Raw genomic sequence first — 13277 nt, 5'->3', positions numbered from 1 at the left:
TCACACACCTCCATGTTTCTCCTGATTTCCAAAACTAGAGAAAATGGACACAGCCAGAAAAAGAAATAAAATTGAAGATACTGAGGGGAGGTCTTGAGCTGTTCAGAGGCAGGTCAGAGCTAATTCCTTGCCACTAAAGGGACTTGGACATTGGTAGATCTTTTACCCTTGGGGTGATGCACTAGCTCATCCTCTGAGAGCTGATCCCACCACAAGTAACCAAGCAAAAAGCATTTCAGAGGTGAGAGGAGCAGTCCTCTCCAGATTTAAATAATTTCTGTTTCATCCAAAAGGCTTCTACACAAATCTGCACTAGCACCAGAAAGTGCAAGGTACCTTCCCCTGGGCATGGGGCTGCAGAGGTGAGCACACCTTTATAATCACCAACACAATCACCTTCCCCAGACCTTGCTGGTCATCTGTGCTCCCACAAAAGTGATGACACAGCTCCCTGTGAGTTCAGCAGTTCAGGACAAGAGGCAGGCAGCTGTTGGCAGCTCTGTGTTCCCAGGATCTTGGCTAGGAAATACTGCAGCTGAGTGAATCTCCCAGCACAATTACCTGGGAAAGGCTGCTGAACTTACTTTGAGACAGGTCAGGACAGGACTGACAAAGCCACCAGCTTTTAAATGGAGCCCAAATAACTGCAGGAGGAAGCTCTTTGGCTTGCAGAAAGGCTTCCCCTTGGTCATGGAAACAGCTAATCCCAAAGCCAGGCCCAACACAGTGCTGTGGCTCTCAGGTGAGCAGAGGCTCCACAACAAGCAGAGGCACTGCTCAGGGAGAGCCACCCTCCCTTCCCTCCCCTCCCCTCCCTGCTCTCACCCCAAAGTGCATGACCATGACCACAACCACGTTGCTGGCAGGAGTTTTGCAGGAGTGCTGATACTATCAGGATCAGTGGCTGTTCCAGCAGGGAAGCAGGAATAACTTGTTTAGCACTTCTAAGGAGCCATGCTGCAGGCTGAGAGCTGGGAGAAAATTCCTGCTTTTCACAGGGAGACAGAAAGTTTCTCCCATTTGATGATTCAGCATTGATTTAGAAGAGTGGAAAAAAAAAAAAGGTGTTTTATTTTAAAGATTTTAAAGAGCATCTTCATCCCAATCAAGTGCAATAGAAGAAGTGTTGAATTGATACACAGGACAGCTTTTGCACATGCTTGTTCCATGAATGCAGCTGTTAGCACCAAAAGAGATTGAGGAAAAGGAAAATCCACCAGCCCAGGCAGGGAAAGCTGCATTCCTGTTAGTGCACTGAAATGCACTGCTCCACTCAGAGCCCTAAGAATGCAGCCCAGATTTTTTTTTTCCACTAGAATTTGAAAAGAATAAATCAAAGTAATTACAGCATTGCCCTTACAGAATTGCTTTGCAAAGCTGAAATCAGAGCTTCAAAAGGTTTTTACTAGCAGCCAGCAAATCCAGAGAAGCAGAGATGCCTACTTGGGCAGCTGCACTGGCCCCAAGACGTGCTTCAGGAGCCACTTCCACATGGAAAAATAGCCTGGGTTGAATTAAAGCAGCTTATAAAGTCTATATTTGTATCTGACTTCCCCCCTACACATCTGCACGAAATCAGGATCATGCCTTCCAAAAATCTCCCTGGCTCCTGGTGCAGCCCCTGCACCCACATTTACATAACATTTATTGTTCAAGCAGCCCAGAGCAGGCACAGGCAGTTCCTCATTCCTATATTATGGAGAATGAAGTGTGATTTATTAAATGAAAGGCCAGAAGTGGAAGAAAGAGCTGAATGTGGGTGCTTTGACCTTTTAGAAGGTTCAGTGCACCAGGGACTGCTGCCACCCCAGCAGGACAGCACAGAACCATTGGCTAATTTTTCATTAGTGGGGAAATCACTGCTGATCCTGGTTTCATGCAGAGGGCTCAGGAACACAGGCTTCAACTCTGCCATCTAACAGAGATCCCTCTCTCACTGAACCATGGACAGGGTGGATTAAAATAATTCACATTAAAAAAAATTCTTGGAAATCAACAGCTCTCATCATGCTCAGAAACTCTATCTAGGAATTGTTCAAATTTAATTTAAAGGCCATTGGGTAGTTCATGTTTGCTGCACAAGTTTTAAAGGACAGATAACAGCACTGGTGACAGTCAGTGGCTCAGTGAATGGCACTAAATTTCAGAAAAAAGTGTTTTTAAGTGAACCAAAACCTATATTTTCTTCCTCCAACCAACCAGCCAAGAGGAGAGCTACTGTAAGTTACAGAGGACTGAAAACACTCTCTGTGTGGTTATATTTGGTAACTAAAACAATTCTATTAAGCAATTATTCTTCAAGGCACAACTTGACAAGAGTCTCTTAAGAGTCCAACATGAGCAGTTTAAGCAACAAGAACAAACACTGCTGCTCTTGGGTCACTCAGGTACAATTCCAGCCCAACACAGCCTGGTTCAAGACATGGGCTGAAAAAAATAAATTAAAATGTTTCTTTTTAGAATAACTTTGGGTTATTGCCATTTTGGCATAAAATGCAAAAGTGGGAGTCTGAAAAAGAGATTTTAAACTATATGGATATTCTTTACAGACTGTGGCATAAAAAATGCAACACAAGGTTTGATATGAAGCTCACTGTGCTGCAAATGCAGATGTTTCATTGCTACTGACCAGTGACAATGAAATTCTCCTTCAGGGTAAACCAACAGGGGAAAACAAGATTAAAATCAATGATTTAGACCAAGCCTTACTGATTTAAGCCATAGCTTAAATCTAGCAATGTAAATACATCCACCCTGGCCATAGAGGCCCTCAGCTCTCCCCATCAGCCCATGGATGGTTTTCTTCTGAGGTCACAACCCAGGGAACACTGCAGGGCAGCACCAGGGACACTGGGCACCTCTCCACGTTGTACCTGGTAGGGAAAGAGGACTTCAATCTCCAAGGCTGCCATTCCAACACCTTCACTAGCACTAAATTCACAGGAAACCTAAGGACCTAAGAGACAGAACATGGAAACTTCATCAGGATTTCTAAAGCTGCATTCAGCTCTGCTCTGGAAAAGCTGGATCTAAACACAAAGTGTATTCAGTTTGTTGAGAGAGAATTTTCAAGCACTTTAAAAAGGAGCTCATTTGTAACCTCCCCAAAATAAAGGCAGCCATAAGCATCAATAGAAGAAGGGAAAGGGGCCTAAACAAAAATTCTGGATCAGGGTATACTCCAGTTTGAAGGAATGAATATCTGGATTGGAGAATTGAGCCACTCTCATTCCTAAAAATACACTATTCATTGATCATTAGTGGGATGTTTATACCTTGCATAGAACAAATAAGCCCTGTTATGGTTTGCCATAGATATTTCTCCCTGCTGAAGCCTCTGCAGGTCCCTTCAACCAAGGCAAAGTTCAGCCCCAGCTCCAGAGCATCACTGCAGAAGCCATCAGCACTATGTCCAGGAGCCTCTGGTCAGCCAAAAGCCTCTGCTAGAGGAAGCCAAGAGCTTCTGCAGCCTGAATCTTCCTTTCCCCCTGGAGCCAAAGGAATTCTTTGTCCCATGGCCATTGGAAGTGCACCATACCATAGCAGCAGCTCACATGTACCCAGCTCACATCAGCAGAGCACATTCCAGCCACCTTTGTCTGAACATAGAGAGGAAATTTCGTACTCTTGTGGGACACAGTGTTGACTGGAATGGTTTAAAGGTGCTGATTTAGATAAAAAGGTTTTCAATTCTGGAGGGATGTACTATCAGGATATGAGAAGGTTCCCACAGATGTCATTTTGGTCATTCTTTCCACAGCTAACCACAGAGTAATGTGTACATGGCAGGAAACACACACAGACAGGGCTGCAGGAAGTAAATCCTCTCCCATCTCCCAACAGCCAGTGCTGAGCTGGGCATTTATCCCAAAATGGGCTTTGGGTGGGTCTCAATGCCACAGACTCACTCTGGTAATGTCAGACTGAACTTTACTTTGGTGGCCCAGATGCTCCTGTCACAGGAACACAGAAAGGCAGTGAACTGGGTGATCTGGGGGAAAAAAATAGGCAGTGTTTGAAGGGAAGGGTGGTTGGGTTTTTAATTTCACAGAACACTTCCCTGACAAAACATACAGCTGTGAGTTCCTCTGCTTTGCTGCACACAGAATGGTTTCCCTATACCTAAACTAAAAAGGGAACAAGAGAAGATGTTGGCTGTGTGAGGGAATTGAAAGTAATATTCAAAATCATCAGGAAAAAAGAGAAATTTCCCACTCTACCACATGTGGCAGCCCTGCCTCAGGGGTGATTAATGAGATGTTTGAGAGCTCATCACCCCAGCTGCTGTGCCCCTCCTGTGCCCACCAGCCCAGGACTTACACGGCCATGCCACCAACAAACTCCTCTGTGGCCTGGCAGTAGATTGTGATGGCAACACGGGCATCTGCATCAAAGGTGAACTCCAGGCTGTACAGAACCTTCTGCTTCCCATTCTCCTCAGTGGGGCTGTCAACATCATCTTTGTACCTGAAAGGCAATGCCACAGGATTAGAACACATCTTATGAGATATCAACAAGATCACTCTGGAAATAGAGACAGGAGTACTCCAGCCTTGGTGTCCCAGGCAGGCAAAGCAGCCTGGGCTTCCACCTTGGGCTTCCCAGATTTCCATTCTTCCCCCTGAGGAAGGTTCTTCCAAGATGTGACTGAAGTTATTGAAGAGAACTAATGATGGTAGTGAGGGGTCTCACCCAGCCCTACAGTGCCAGGACACAGAATGAGACAAGGAAGGGAGATCCTGAATGTCAAATGCTGAGGAGAAGAAACATTCTCCTTCGTTTTACATCTTCACACTAGGCTCAGTATTTGGGCTAAAGAAATCCTGCATGGACTTGAGAAATCTGAAGTGTAATTCTTTTAACTCTGCAATGATATGGTGAGAGGCAAAAAACCCCAAGGTCTCTGTAACACAAAGAACTCCTGAAGCTCAGCAAAAGGTACCTCCAGTATCACACAGAGGATGATATTTAGCTCAGAAAACATCCAGATATAAGAACTTCAAACACCTTTAAATGTACAAATGATCAACCAAACCTCTGGGGCTGTGAGGGAGCATTTATTGTAATAACACAAATTAACACATCCAACTGCAAACAGACACATGATAACCAATAGAATGAGAAGTTATTTCAATTAATGTAAAAGCCTAATTTGGCTACAAGCTCCTGCACAGCTGGATCCCACTGTGTGATCACCACTGCCAGGGTCACTCCTTTTCCCTACTGCAGGAAAAGGCACAAATCCATTGAAGAAGAGGTCTGAGGCCTCTCTGGGGCAGTGAGCTGTGGCCATGGGCCAGGGGGACTTACAGAGTGCCAGGAGTGGCCAGAGAAACCATCAGATCTTGGAACAAGCAGCCAACACATCACACCACAAGAAAATTACAGAATGATGGGATATCCTGAGTGGGAAGGGACCCCCAGGGATCATCCAGTCCCACCCTGGCCCTGCACAGACCCCTCAACACTCCCACCCTGTGCCTGAGCACTGTCCAAGCTCTCCTGGAGCTGTGGCAGCCTCGGGGCTGTGCCCATTGCCTGGGGAGCCCGGGCAGTGCCAGCACCCTCTGGGGATGAACCTTTCCCAAAATCCAGCCTGACCCTGCCCTGGCACAGCTCCAGCCATTCCCTGTCCCAGAGCTGCCCCTGGGGAGGAGCTGCAGCCCCCCCTGAGCTCTGCCCTCAGTCTCCTCCTCTCCTGAGCTGCCCAAGCTCTCCCTGCCTCACAGAGCAAAGTGACAGACATTGGATGTGATTCACTGGCAGGGCAGCAGCAGATTCCCCACAAATCCAAATCCCATGACCACAGGTACCAGTGTGAGCTCAGGCTCTGTGTGGGAATGGTGAGGGCAGCAAGGCTGCCTGTGAGAGGTGTAACAGCACTAACCTGTCACCCAGCTCCAGCCTCACTGGTTCATCAGTAATACCTTCATTGCTGTGATGGCTGGGTCACAGCCAAGCAGCTGAACTATTCAGGAAAAGCTTGGCACCCTCTCTGTCTTCACAGTATCAGCCTCTCCCCTCACTAAACAGCCCTGATGAATACACTGTACTGTCAAAAATACCCAGAAATGGGTCAGACATACCTCCATAATTCAATCTAAAATTGTCAAGGGAATCCTTGTTTATCAAGTTCACTGACATATAACAACTGCTGCCTAATTAAGAGGGTTCCAGCTTGAATTTTATTTAACACCACTCTGAACAAGAATGAAATGTTCAGTTTCAGTAATTTAATACAGAAGGTGCAAAATAAAATTTAAGAGCAGTAGAATCAAATACCCAACACGTACTTGCACTAATGTAACCCCTAACTAATGGCACACACCCACATTCCTGTCTGAAGGGCTTGGAGAGGCTTTGGCCAGAGGTTCACCTAGGTCAGAGCAGCAAATCAAGCTAAAAACACCCAACATGCCAGTATAAAAATAAATAAATCCCAAGAACTGGAGTGTTAACATCTGCAGAAACATGGACAGAATACACAGTACAGAGCAAGATGGTATTTTCACACAAGCTAGTTGCATTCAAAGTGAAAATCATGGCATTGGAGGCTGTAAAGAAGAAACACTGGGCAGAAGGGCAGATTTGCCTGAAGAACACAGGAACCACCAACATTTTGTGCTGGACTGACCCAAGAACACAGATGGCAGCAATCCACTCACAATGTTGTGTGTGTCCAAGAGAGCAGCAGCACAAGTCACCTCTTGCTGGGCTGCACTCTGTGGATCTGAGGTTCAGTGAAGGATCCAGGCTCTGACAGACTTGGCACTTCTGCCAGAAGCAGCAGGGTGGGAGAACCAGCAGCTCTTGCAGGCAGAGGCTCCTTCAGCCTCCCCTCATGCACAGGGAGGTATTAAATAGAGCACAGCACATGTGAGAGCTCCAGCACAGACTGGGATACCTGTGACAGCACCAAGGAACAATGGGGACACCTGGGCATGGGGCAGCTCTCACACAAACACATCCCTGGCACAACCACTGCCTGCTTTGTCTTCTCAGGGAAGTCACAAAAAGCACCCAGATCACGCTCCTGCTCCCAACCTCACCCTGCAGCTCTCTGCCAGCACTCAGAATGTGCTTCCATGCTTCCAAGGAGATAAAGGGTTAAAGCCAGACTAGATCTGTTGCCCTGGGAAACCACTGAGGGGCCACTGCAGTGCCTGGAGGGAAGGATTGTGAGGGATGCAGGGAGGAGAGGCTGAGCCTTGCCTGCCTGAACAGCACCACTGAGCAGAGGGCAGGGTACAAGTGCCTAAAAGGTGACAGCCACAGCAAGGCTGTGCCCTCCTGCTGCTGCTGGAGGCACAGAAAATCATTCACAACCCTCAGTACCTGAACAGTACAGAAAGATGCAGAGAGACTGGAGATTGATAAGGCAAGGGGGAATGGCTTCACACTGACAGAGGCAGGGTTAGATTAGACATGAGGAGGAAATTCTTCCCAGTGAGGGTGGGCAGGCCCTGGCACAGGGTGCCCAGAGCAGCTGTGGCTGCCCCTGCATCCCTGGCAGTGCCCAAGGCCAGGCTGGGCAGGGCTTGGAGCAGCCTGGGACACTGGAAGGTGTCCCTGCCATGGCAGGGGTGGAAGGAGATGAATTTTGAGGTCCCTTCCAACCCACACCAGTCTGGGATTCTATGAACTGCCACAGAGCAAAGAGTTCAGGTGAGAAACACCTGCACAGATGGTAACTGGCCCAAGGAACAGGCAAAGCCTACTGTGGTGCATACTTTGAGAGGCAGAGACATCTCATGTGCCACCTTAAGGTGCAGGAATGGTGGGATGTAACATCAGGGAAGTAACAAGACAAAAATCACACATTCTGCATTCCTCTTTCTTTGAAGGAGATGTGGCAGACAAGGAGGTGGTTCAGGAGTGGTTCAGGTGCTTCAAGAGCTCATCTGTCTCCACCTGCACTTGAATTTTACAGTGCCCATTTAGCCAAGCCCTACAGACAGTGTCCACGTGGGGTGGTCACAGATGCATGCACAGATTTGGGAACCAGTGACTTTGCTGGGTGTGCCTTTGGGTCATGCACAGAGGAGCATCAGAGCCTTCACAATCACAGGTACAGAGGAAAGAGACTGACCACCTTTGAGAACAAACAGCTGATCCAAAGTTTTGATGCAAATGACAAAGCAGGATGACCAAGGGAGCTGAGGCCACCTGGTCTGACATCACTCCTGGATAAAACAATGGAAAGGTTGGAGCTTTTTATTGTCTGTTAAAGAATTAAAAGATAAAAATATAATTAACAGCAGCCATGACAGTTTTATAGAACTAGGCTGAGCTAAACCAAATTTCATCCTTTGAGGAGATTCAAAAGTCTGACCAACCCAGCAGACATGCAGGATAAATGTTAAGTATCCCTTGACTGAGATCTGCATTTACCCAGTGTTTGAGCAGGCAATAAATGAGAGCAGAATTAGTGACACCTCTGTCAGCACTGCCTTCCACAGGGGAGAGCATCACCAAACACAGGGGTTCTGTAAAGATCTGTCCAGTTTAACACCATCCAGGCTGCAGAGCAGGCAGTCCCAGCCCCTCACCACCTCCAGCACAGGAGGAACAGATCCAAGGACCAAGATCAGCCCCCTGTGCTGCAGAGGGGAGGGATTTCCTTTCTCTCACTCCCTGCAACTCACCTGTCTCCCCTCAGCCCCCACCATCCACCTCTCTCAGGCCCTCATCCAAAACACTCCATGATTATTCTCCATGACACTCCTGATGCTTCAGACACACTCCCAAACCACCACAGCTGCTGATTCCTTCAATGCTTTTGTTGCTGTCCAAAGCCCAGAGGCTGAAGCAGAGAAGCTGCCCCAGGGTGCAACAACAAACATTGTCTCCTGAGCTGGTCTTCCTCCTGCAGCTTGGAAGTGCTTTCAGGAGAAGAAGGAACAGCCAGTGCCAGCACAACAGGTACTGGAGCTCCAAAACAAAGCTTCCAACCCAAGGCTAAATGTGGGACACAAGAAAAATAGAAGGAAGCCTTTCTCAGTTAGTGGTTTGCAGCAAAATTCCTGCTACCCTGCTCTGAGGTTCACAGTCTCCTCCTGCCAGAGATCAAAAAATCACACGTGACATTGAAGACTCAGAACTTCAACACCAATATCCACAGATTTATTGTTTATCCTGTCAAAATTCAGGATCTGGCAAAGCTCAGAATTTTGTCTGGTCAGAGCTGGGCAAGGAGGCCAGAGTGGGCACTTCCCTATATTCCTCCATGGCACCTCTCCTGTGAGGACAAGCTGGAGAAGAGAAGGTTCCAGGGAGAGCTCAGAGCCCTTGCAGTGCCTAAAGGGGCTCCAGGAGAGCTGCAGAGGGACTTTCAACAGGGGCCTGGAGTGACAGGACAAGGGGCAATGGCTTCTCACTGCCAGAGGGCAGGATTGGATGGGATATTGGGAAGAAATTCTTCCCTATGAGGGTGGTGAGGCACAGGATGCCCAGAGAAGCTGTGGCTGCTCCTGAATCCCTGAAATATCCAAGGCCAGGTTGGACAGGGCATGGAGCAGCCTGGGATAGTGGAAGGTGTCCCTGCCCATGGGACAGTGGCTGGAACAAGGTCCCTTCCAACCCAAACCAGTCTGGGATTCTATGAAAAAGCTTATGGGGATGTTACCATCAGAACATACACTCAGAACTTTGCACCTGGACACTTGGCTCAGTACCACTGTATTTGGTGGAGGATGTGGTAAATTGACCAGCTCTGGAAAGAACGTGCAAAGCTCAACCACTGGCTGGGAATAAGCCAGGCTGGAGAGGCACAGAGTGTCCTTTACGTGCACAGAGGGAGGAAGACAAAGCCTCTGGGCCAGAAGAGCACAAGACAGAATGTACCCTTGGGGACTGCCAATTAAAACCTCATTTTGGGTCTACATCAGTGCAAAATTCAATAGAGTCATGTTGGCAGTGTTGTCGTCAGCACTGACACAGCAGCAGCAGCACAGGAGCCTGTGAGAGCTCATGAGGCACAAAAAGAACTGCAAGTACCAGGAATTGGAGGGATGAAAACCTAGATACTGTCAACATGGACACTACATTCCAAATAGACCAGAGCTGCAGCTCTGGGAGATGGGACGTGAGCACAGAAAGCAGAATGACAGAACTGTATGTACAAACCACACCAACTGCTCTATTCACAGCCAGGTCCCTCTCAGGGAAAAAGCCACTTCCCATTTGGCTTATGTTCCTTCTCTTTTTTCCTAGAGCAGTACTTCTCCCTTATGCTGAAACACCAAAGGGCTTTCAGAGCAGTTTACCAATGGTCACTTATTTGGAAGCTCCATCAGCTTTGAAACCACAGGTTTTGCTCATTTAAAACAAAACAAAACAAACAAAAAAACCCACATCTGTTTTCACATAAAAACAAACTGAGGAGTTTTGGTTATGACTCCAAGTGCTCATGTTACACCAGGCTCTCAGAGCCACCTTGGCTGGGAGCTGCAGCTGGAGCCCTGCCAGAGCTCCAGCCCCAGACACAGAATCCAGAGTGACTCCAGCCAGGATGGTTGGGAAAGGCTCTGCCTGGACATCTGCCCAGAGCTCAGACCCAAACAAAGCACTGAATGCTGGGCCCTGTACCTCAGCCATCTGTTGGAAAGGGGACAGCTGCAGGTCTGAGTGTGAGCCAGTGCTTTAATCCAGCTCTGCTGGTTCAGATCTCAGCGTGGAGCAGTGAGAGCTACCATCCCCTGCCTGTCCTTCCCCCGTGCATGGGACACAAGCCATCTAAACAAATGCATAACACTGGGACCAAACTTCATCCTGGCAGCAGGAGAAACTGAGGAAGTTTCACTCAAGACCCATCAGCCTTCCAGGCCCGTGACTTGCACCAGAATCAGCTCCCTCCTGGCTTCTCCTTGCCCAGGAATGCAGGAAGGAATCTGTCTGTAAAGTTTATTGACCTGACTAATACCTTCCGCTCGTGCTAATGATTTCATGGCTTTGTTTACCCCTCCAGTCTGTCCTGCAGAAACAGACACATCACTGGTCCTGCTTGGAAAAACAGATTGTTTGGATAAGGAGCACATAAACCACTTGAAACCTCAAAAAGGAACACAGAAACATATCTAGCAACAAGGATCTGGATGTTAGCCATTCTCCAAAAGCTCACCAGTACAGTTTGGCTGTGGCTGAGAGATCCCTGGGGTGAGTAAAATGAAAGGTTCAGGTGATGGCAGTACCTGACAAGTCGGAGAGAATCCTTGCGGATGTTCACCAAACTCCTCAGTGTCTTCACTGGCTCGTGTGGAGCTGGAGTTATGTAGGGAAACTGCAACAAAGAGGCAAATCATTCTTGTTATTACACCATAAAGGGTAGCAGCATGTAACCTAGCATGCAATTTACCCAAATCAAGAAGCATGTAGCTTTCAGGGTGTTCAGTACAGCAGCCACAAGGAGCGCTAAATTTTATTTACTGATAAACAGCAAATTTTATTTACTGATAAATCAAACGTGTTTCAGGGTGAAAATCCTGCCCTGGCCCAGCAACAGCTCATACTGGAAATGCACACTTTAAGAAAGACCTCATGAAAATGCCCTTTCTCTCAACCCTGAATTCTCAGTCAGGAAAGCCTTGCTCTCCCAAGCTTTTATTTCTACTAAAGAATCCACCTCCAGCTTGAGCAGAAGAAATGCAGCTCTTTCATGTGCACTGCAGCATGCAAGCAGTGATCTGACTGCTAATCAGCAGGCTGAAGCCCTGGATTACTGGGGGAAACTCTTTTTATTCTGAAACAATGGGGCAAATGTTCTGGAAAAGAAAAGAGACAGGGATAGGGGGCCTCATTCTATTCTACAGTCAAGAAATCTTCTCTCACAGATTGTCCTTTAAATAGGGACAATAATGCTTCAGACTGTAATTCTCCATAGTGGGCACAGCATCTCCAGTGAGAAATGCAAAGGGAACTGCTTATTGTGGTGATCACAACCTGTGCAGCTGCAGAGCTGCCTGCTGGGCACCAGGGACCACCAACACATTTCCTCAGAAATGAGGCAAAGCCTCCCTCACTCCAAAGCAAGAACTGGGCCCATGTCCAGAAAACAGTGCTGCTGCTCAGTGCTTCAGTGGTTTTTTTCTCTTTTTCCTTGAAGATTAATCAGAGCTGCCAAAGGGCTTCAACTTTACATAGGCAAACTATATTCCACAACAGCCTCCTTCTCTTGAACCCACTTGGCAAATGTCCCAGGGTGTTACTGGGCTCTCCCCCACTCCCCTCTGGAGAAATGATGAAACCCAGAGCTGGGATGGCAGCAAGGAAGCCAGGCTGAGGCGTGCAGGTGTTGCACTGTGCCAGCTCAGCCCTGCAGGGAGGGCACAGGGCATGTGGTGAGCACCCCCAGGCCTGCCCAGCTCTGACACAACCACAGAGCTCCAGCTCAGGTCTCCCCTCCCTAATTCTCTTGCCCAACTGCACTTCCTGCTTAAACAAAGACTTTCCAGATTCCTCCTTGTCCATCCCATGACCTGAGTGTGGTTCTAAAATGACCAATGGCACGGCCTGAGGAGAAACTCAGAAAGCAGAATGTGCTTGTAACTGTTCCAATTCCAATTTGCCTAAGTTTCCCTTATCTGTAAAAGCAGGGTGATCCCAAACTGCCACCAAGCATTAGAAACATGAATTAATTCATGGTCACAGCTTTTCTGATGAGACATGCAGGTAATTAAATTAAATAATTAATTAAACCAGAACCGTGACTTCTAGTTCTCATTTTCATGTTTGGAAGCTGCAGAAATAAGTAGGAAAACAGTGAGCAAAGCAAGCAGCTCTTCCCTTTCCTCTCCAGCACTCAGAAAACATCTCCAAATGGCTCCTACTCTGTCACCTTTTGGTTCTTTTTAAGCAGCTCTGAGATGCAAGAGAAATCCAAAGCGTAACATTTTGCATTAAATTCCTGTCTTTCCCTCACAACAACATTATTCTCTTTTTAAGAACAAGCCAAGCACTTGAGCAAGCAGCTTTTCACAGTCTCACAGACATCTATGGGCCCAAAATTACATTATATTTTAGCTAGGAAAAGAGAAGGAGGGACTTTCTAAGCAGCCCACCTGGGTATAAAACCCACAAAATGTCAAGGTCTGTCTTAACATTGCCCTACATCAAAGTGAGGCCACTCAGACACAGCAAACAGCAAGTGTTGAACACAAAACCTGCCCAGGAGCCTTGGGAAGTTCAGGCTCTGCTTCCCAGCCCTCTCTGCAGCAGGTTTTACACTTGTTCAGGCAGAATTAGTCCCAAATTCTGTGCTCCTCAGCCCCTGTTCTTCCTCC

General features: G+C 47.5%; 1 protein-coding gene across 7 annotated transcripts in view; it reads right to left on the bottom strand.

Moving 5' to 3' along the window:
• MGRN1 (mahogunin ring finger 1) overlaps positions 1-13277 on the bottom strand; it is a 53302-nt gene that overhangs the window by 26636 nt on the left and 13389 nt on the right. For all 7 annotated transcript variants that reach the window (XR_010442035.1, XM_064726077.1, XM_064726079.1 and 4 more), the window contains exons 3-4: positions 11190-11278; positions 4321-4467 (exon numbers count right to left, since the gene is read on the bottom strand). Coding sequence is in view for 6 of the 7 variants with exons in the window: in XM_064726077.1 (XP_064582147.1) it covers positions 4321-4467; positions 11190-11278 (236 nt within the window). In the remaining variant the exon portion in view is untranslated. The remainder of the gene's footprint in view (positions 1-4320; positions 4468-11189; positions 11279-13277) is intronic.

This window comes from Zonotrichia leucophrys, chromosome 14, assembly GCF_028769735.1.
Source record: "Zonotrichia leucophrys gambelii isolate GWCS_2022_RI chromosome 14, RI_Zleu_2.0, whole genome shotgun sequence".
Classification (NCBI taxonomy): domain Eukaryota; kingdom Metazoa; phylum Chordata; class Aves; order Passeriformes; family Passerellidae; genus Zonotrichia; species Zonotrichia leucophrys.
Note: the sequence above shows the minus strand (reverse complement) of the source record. Positions and strands in the feature narration are given on the sequence as shown.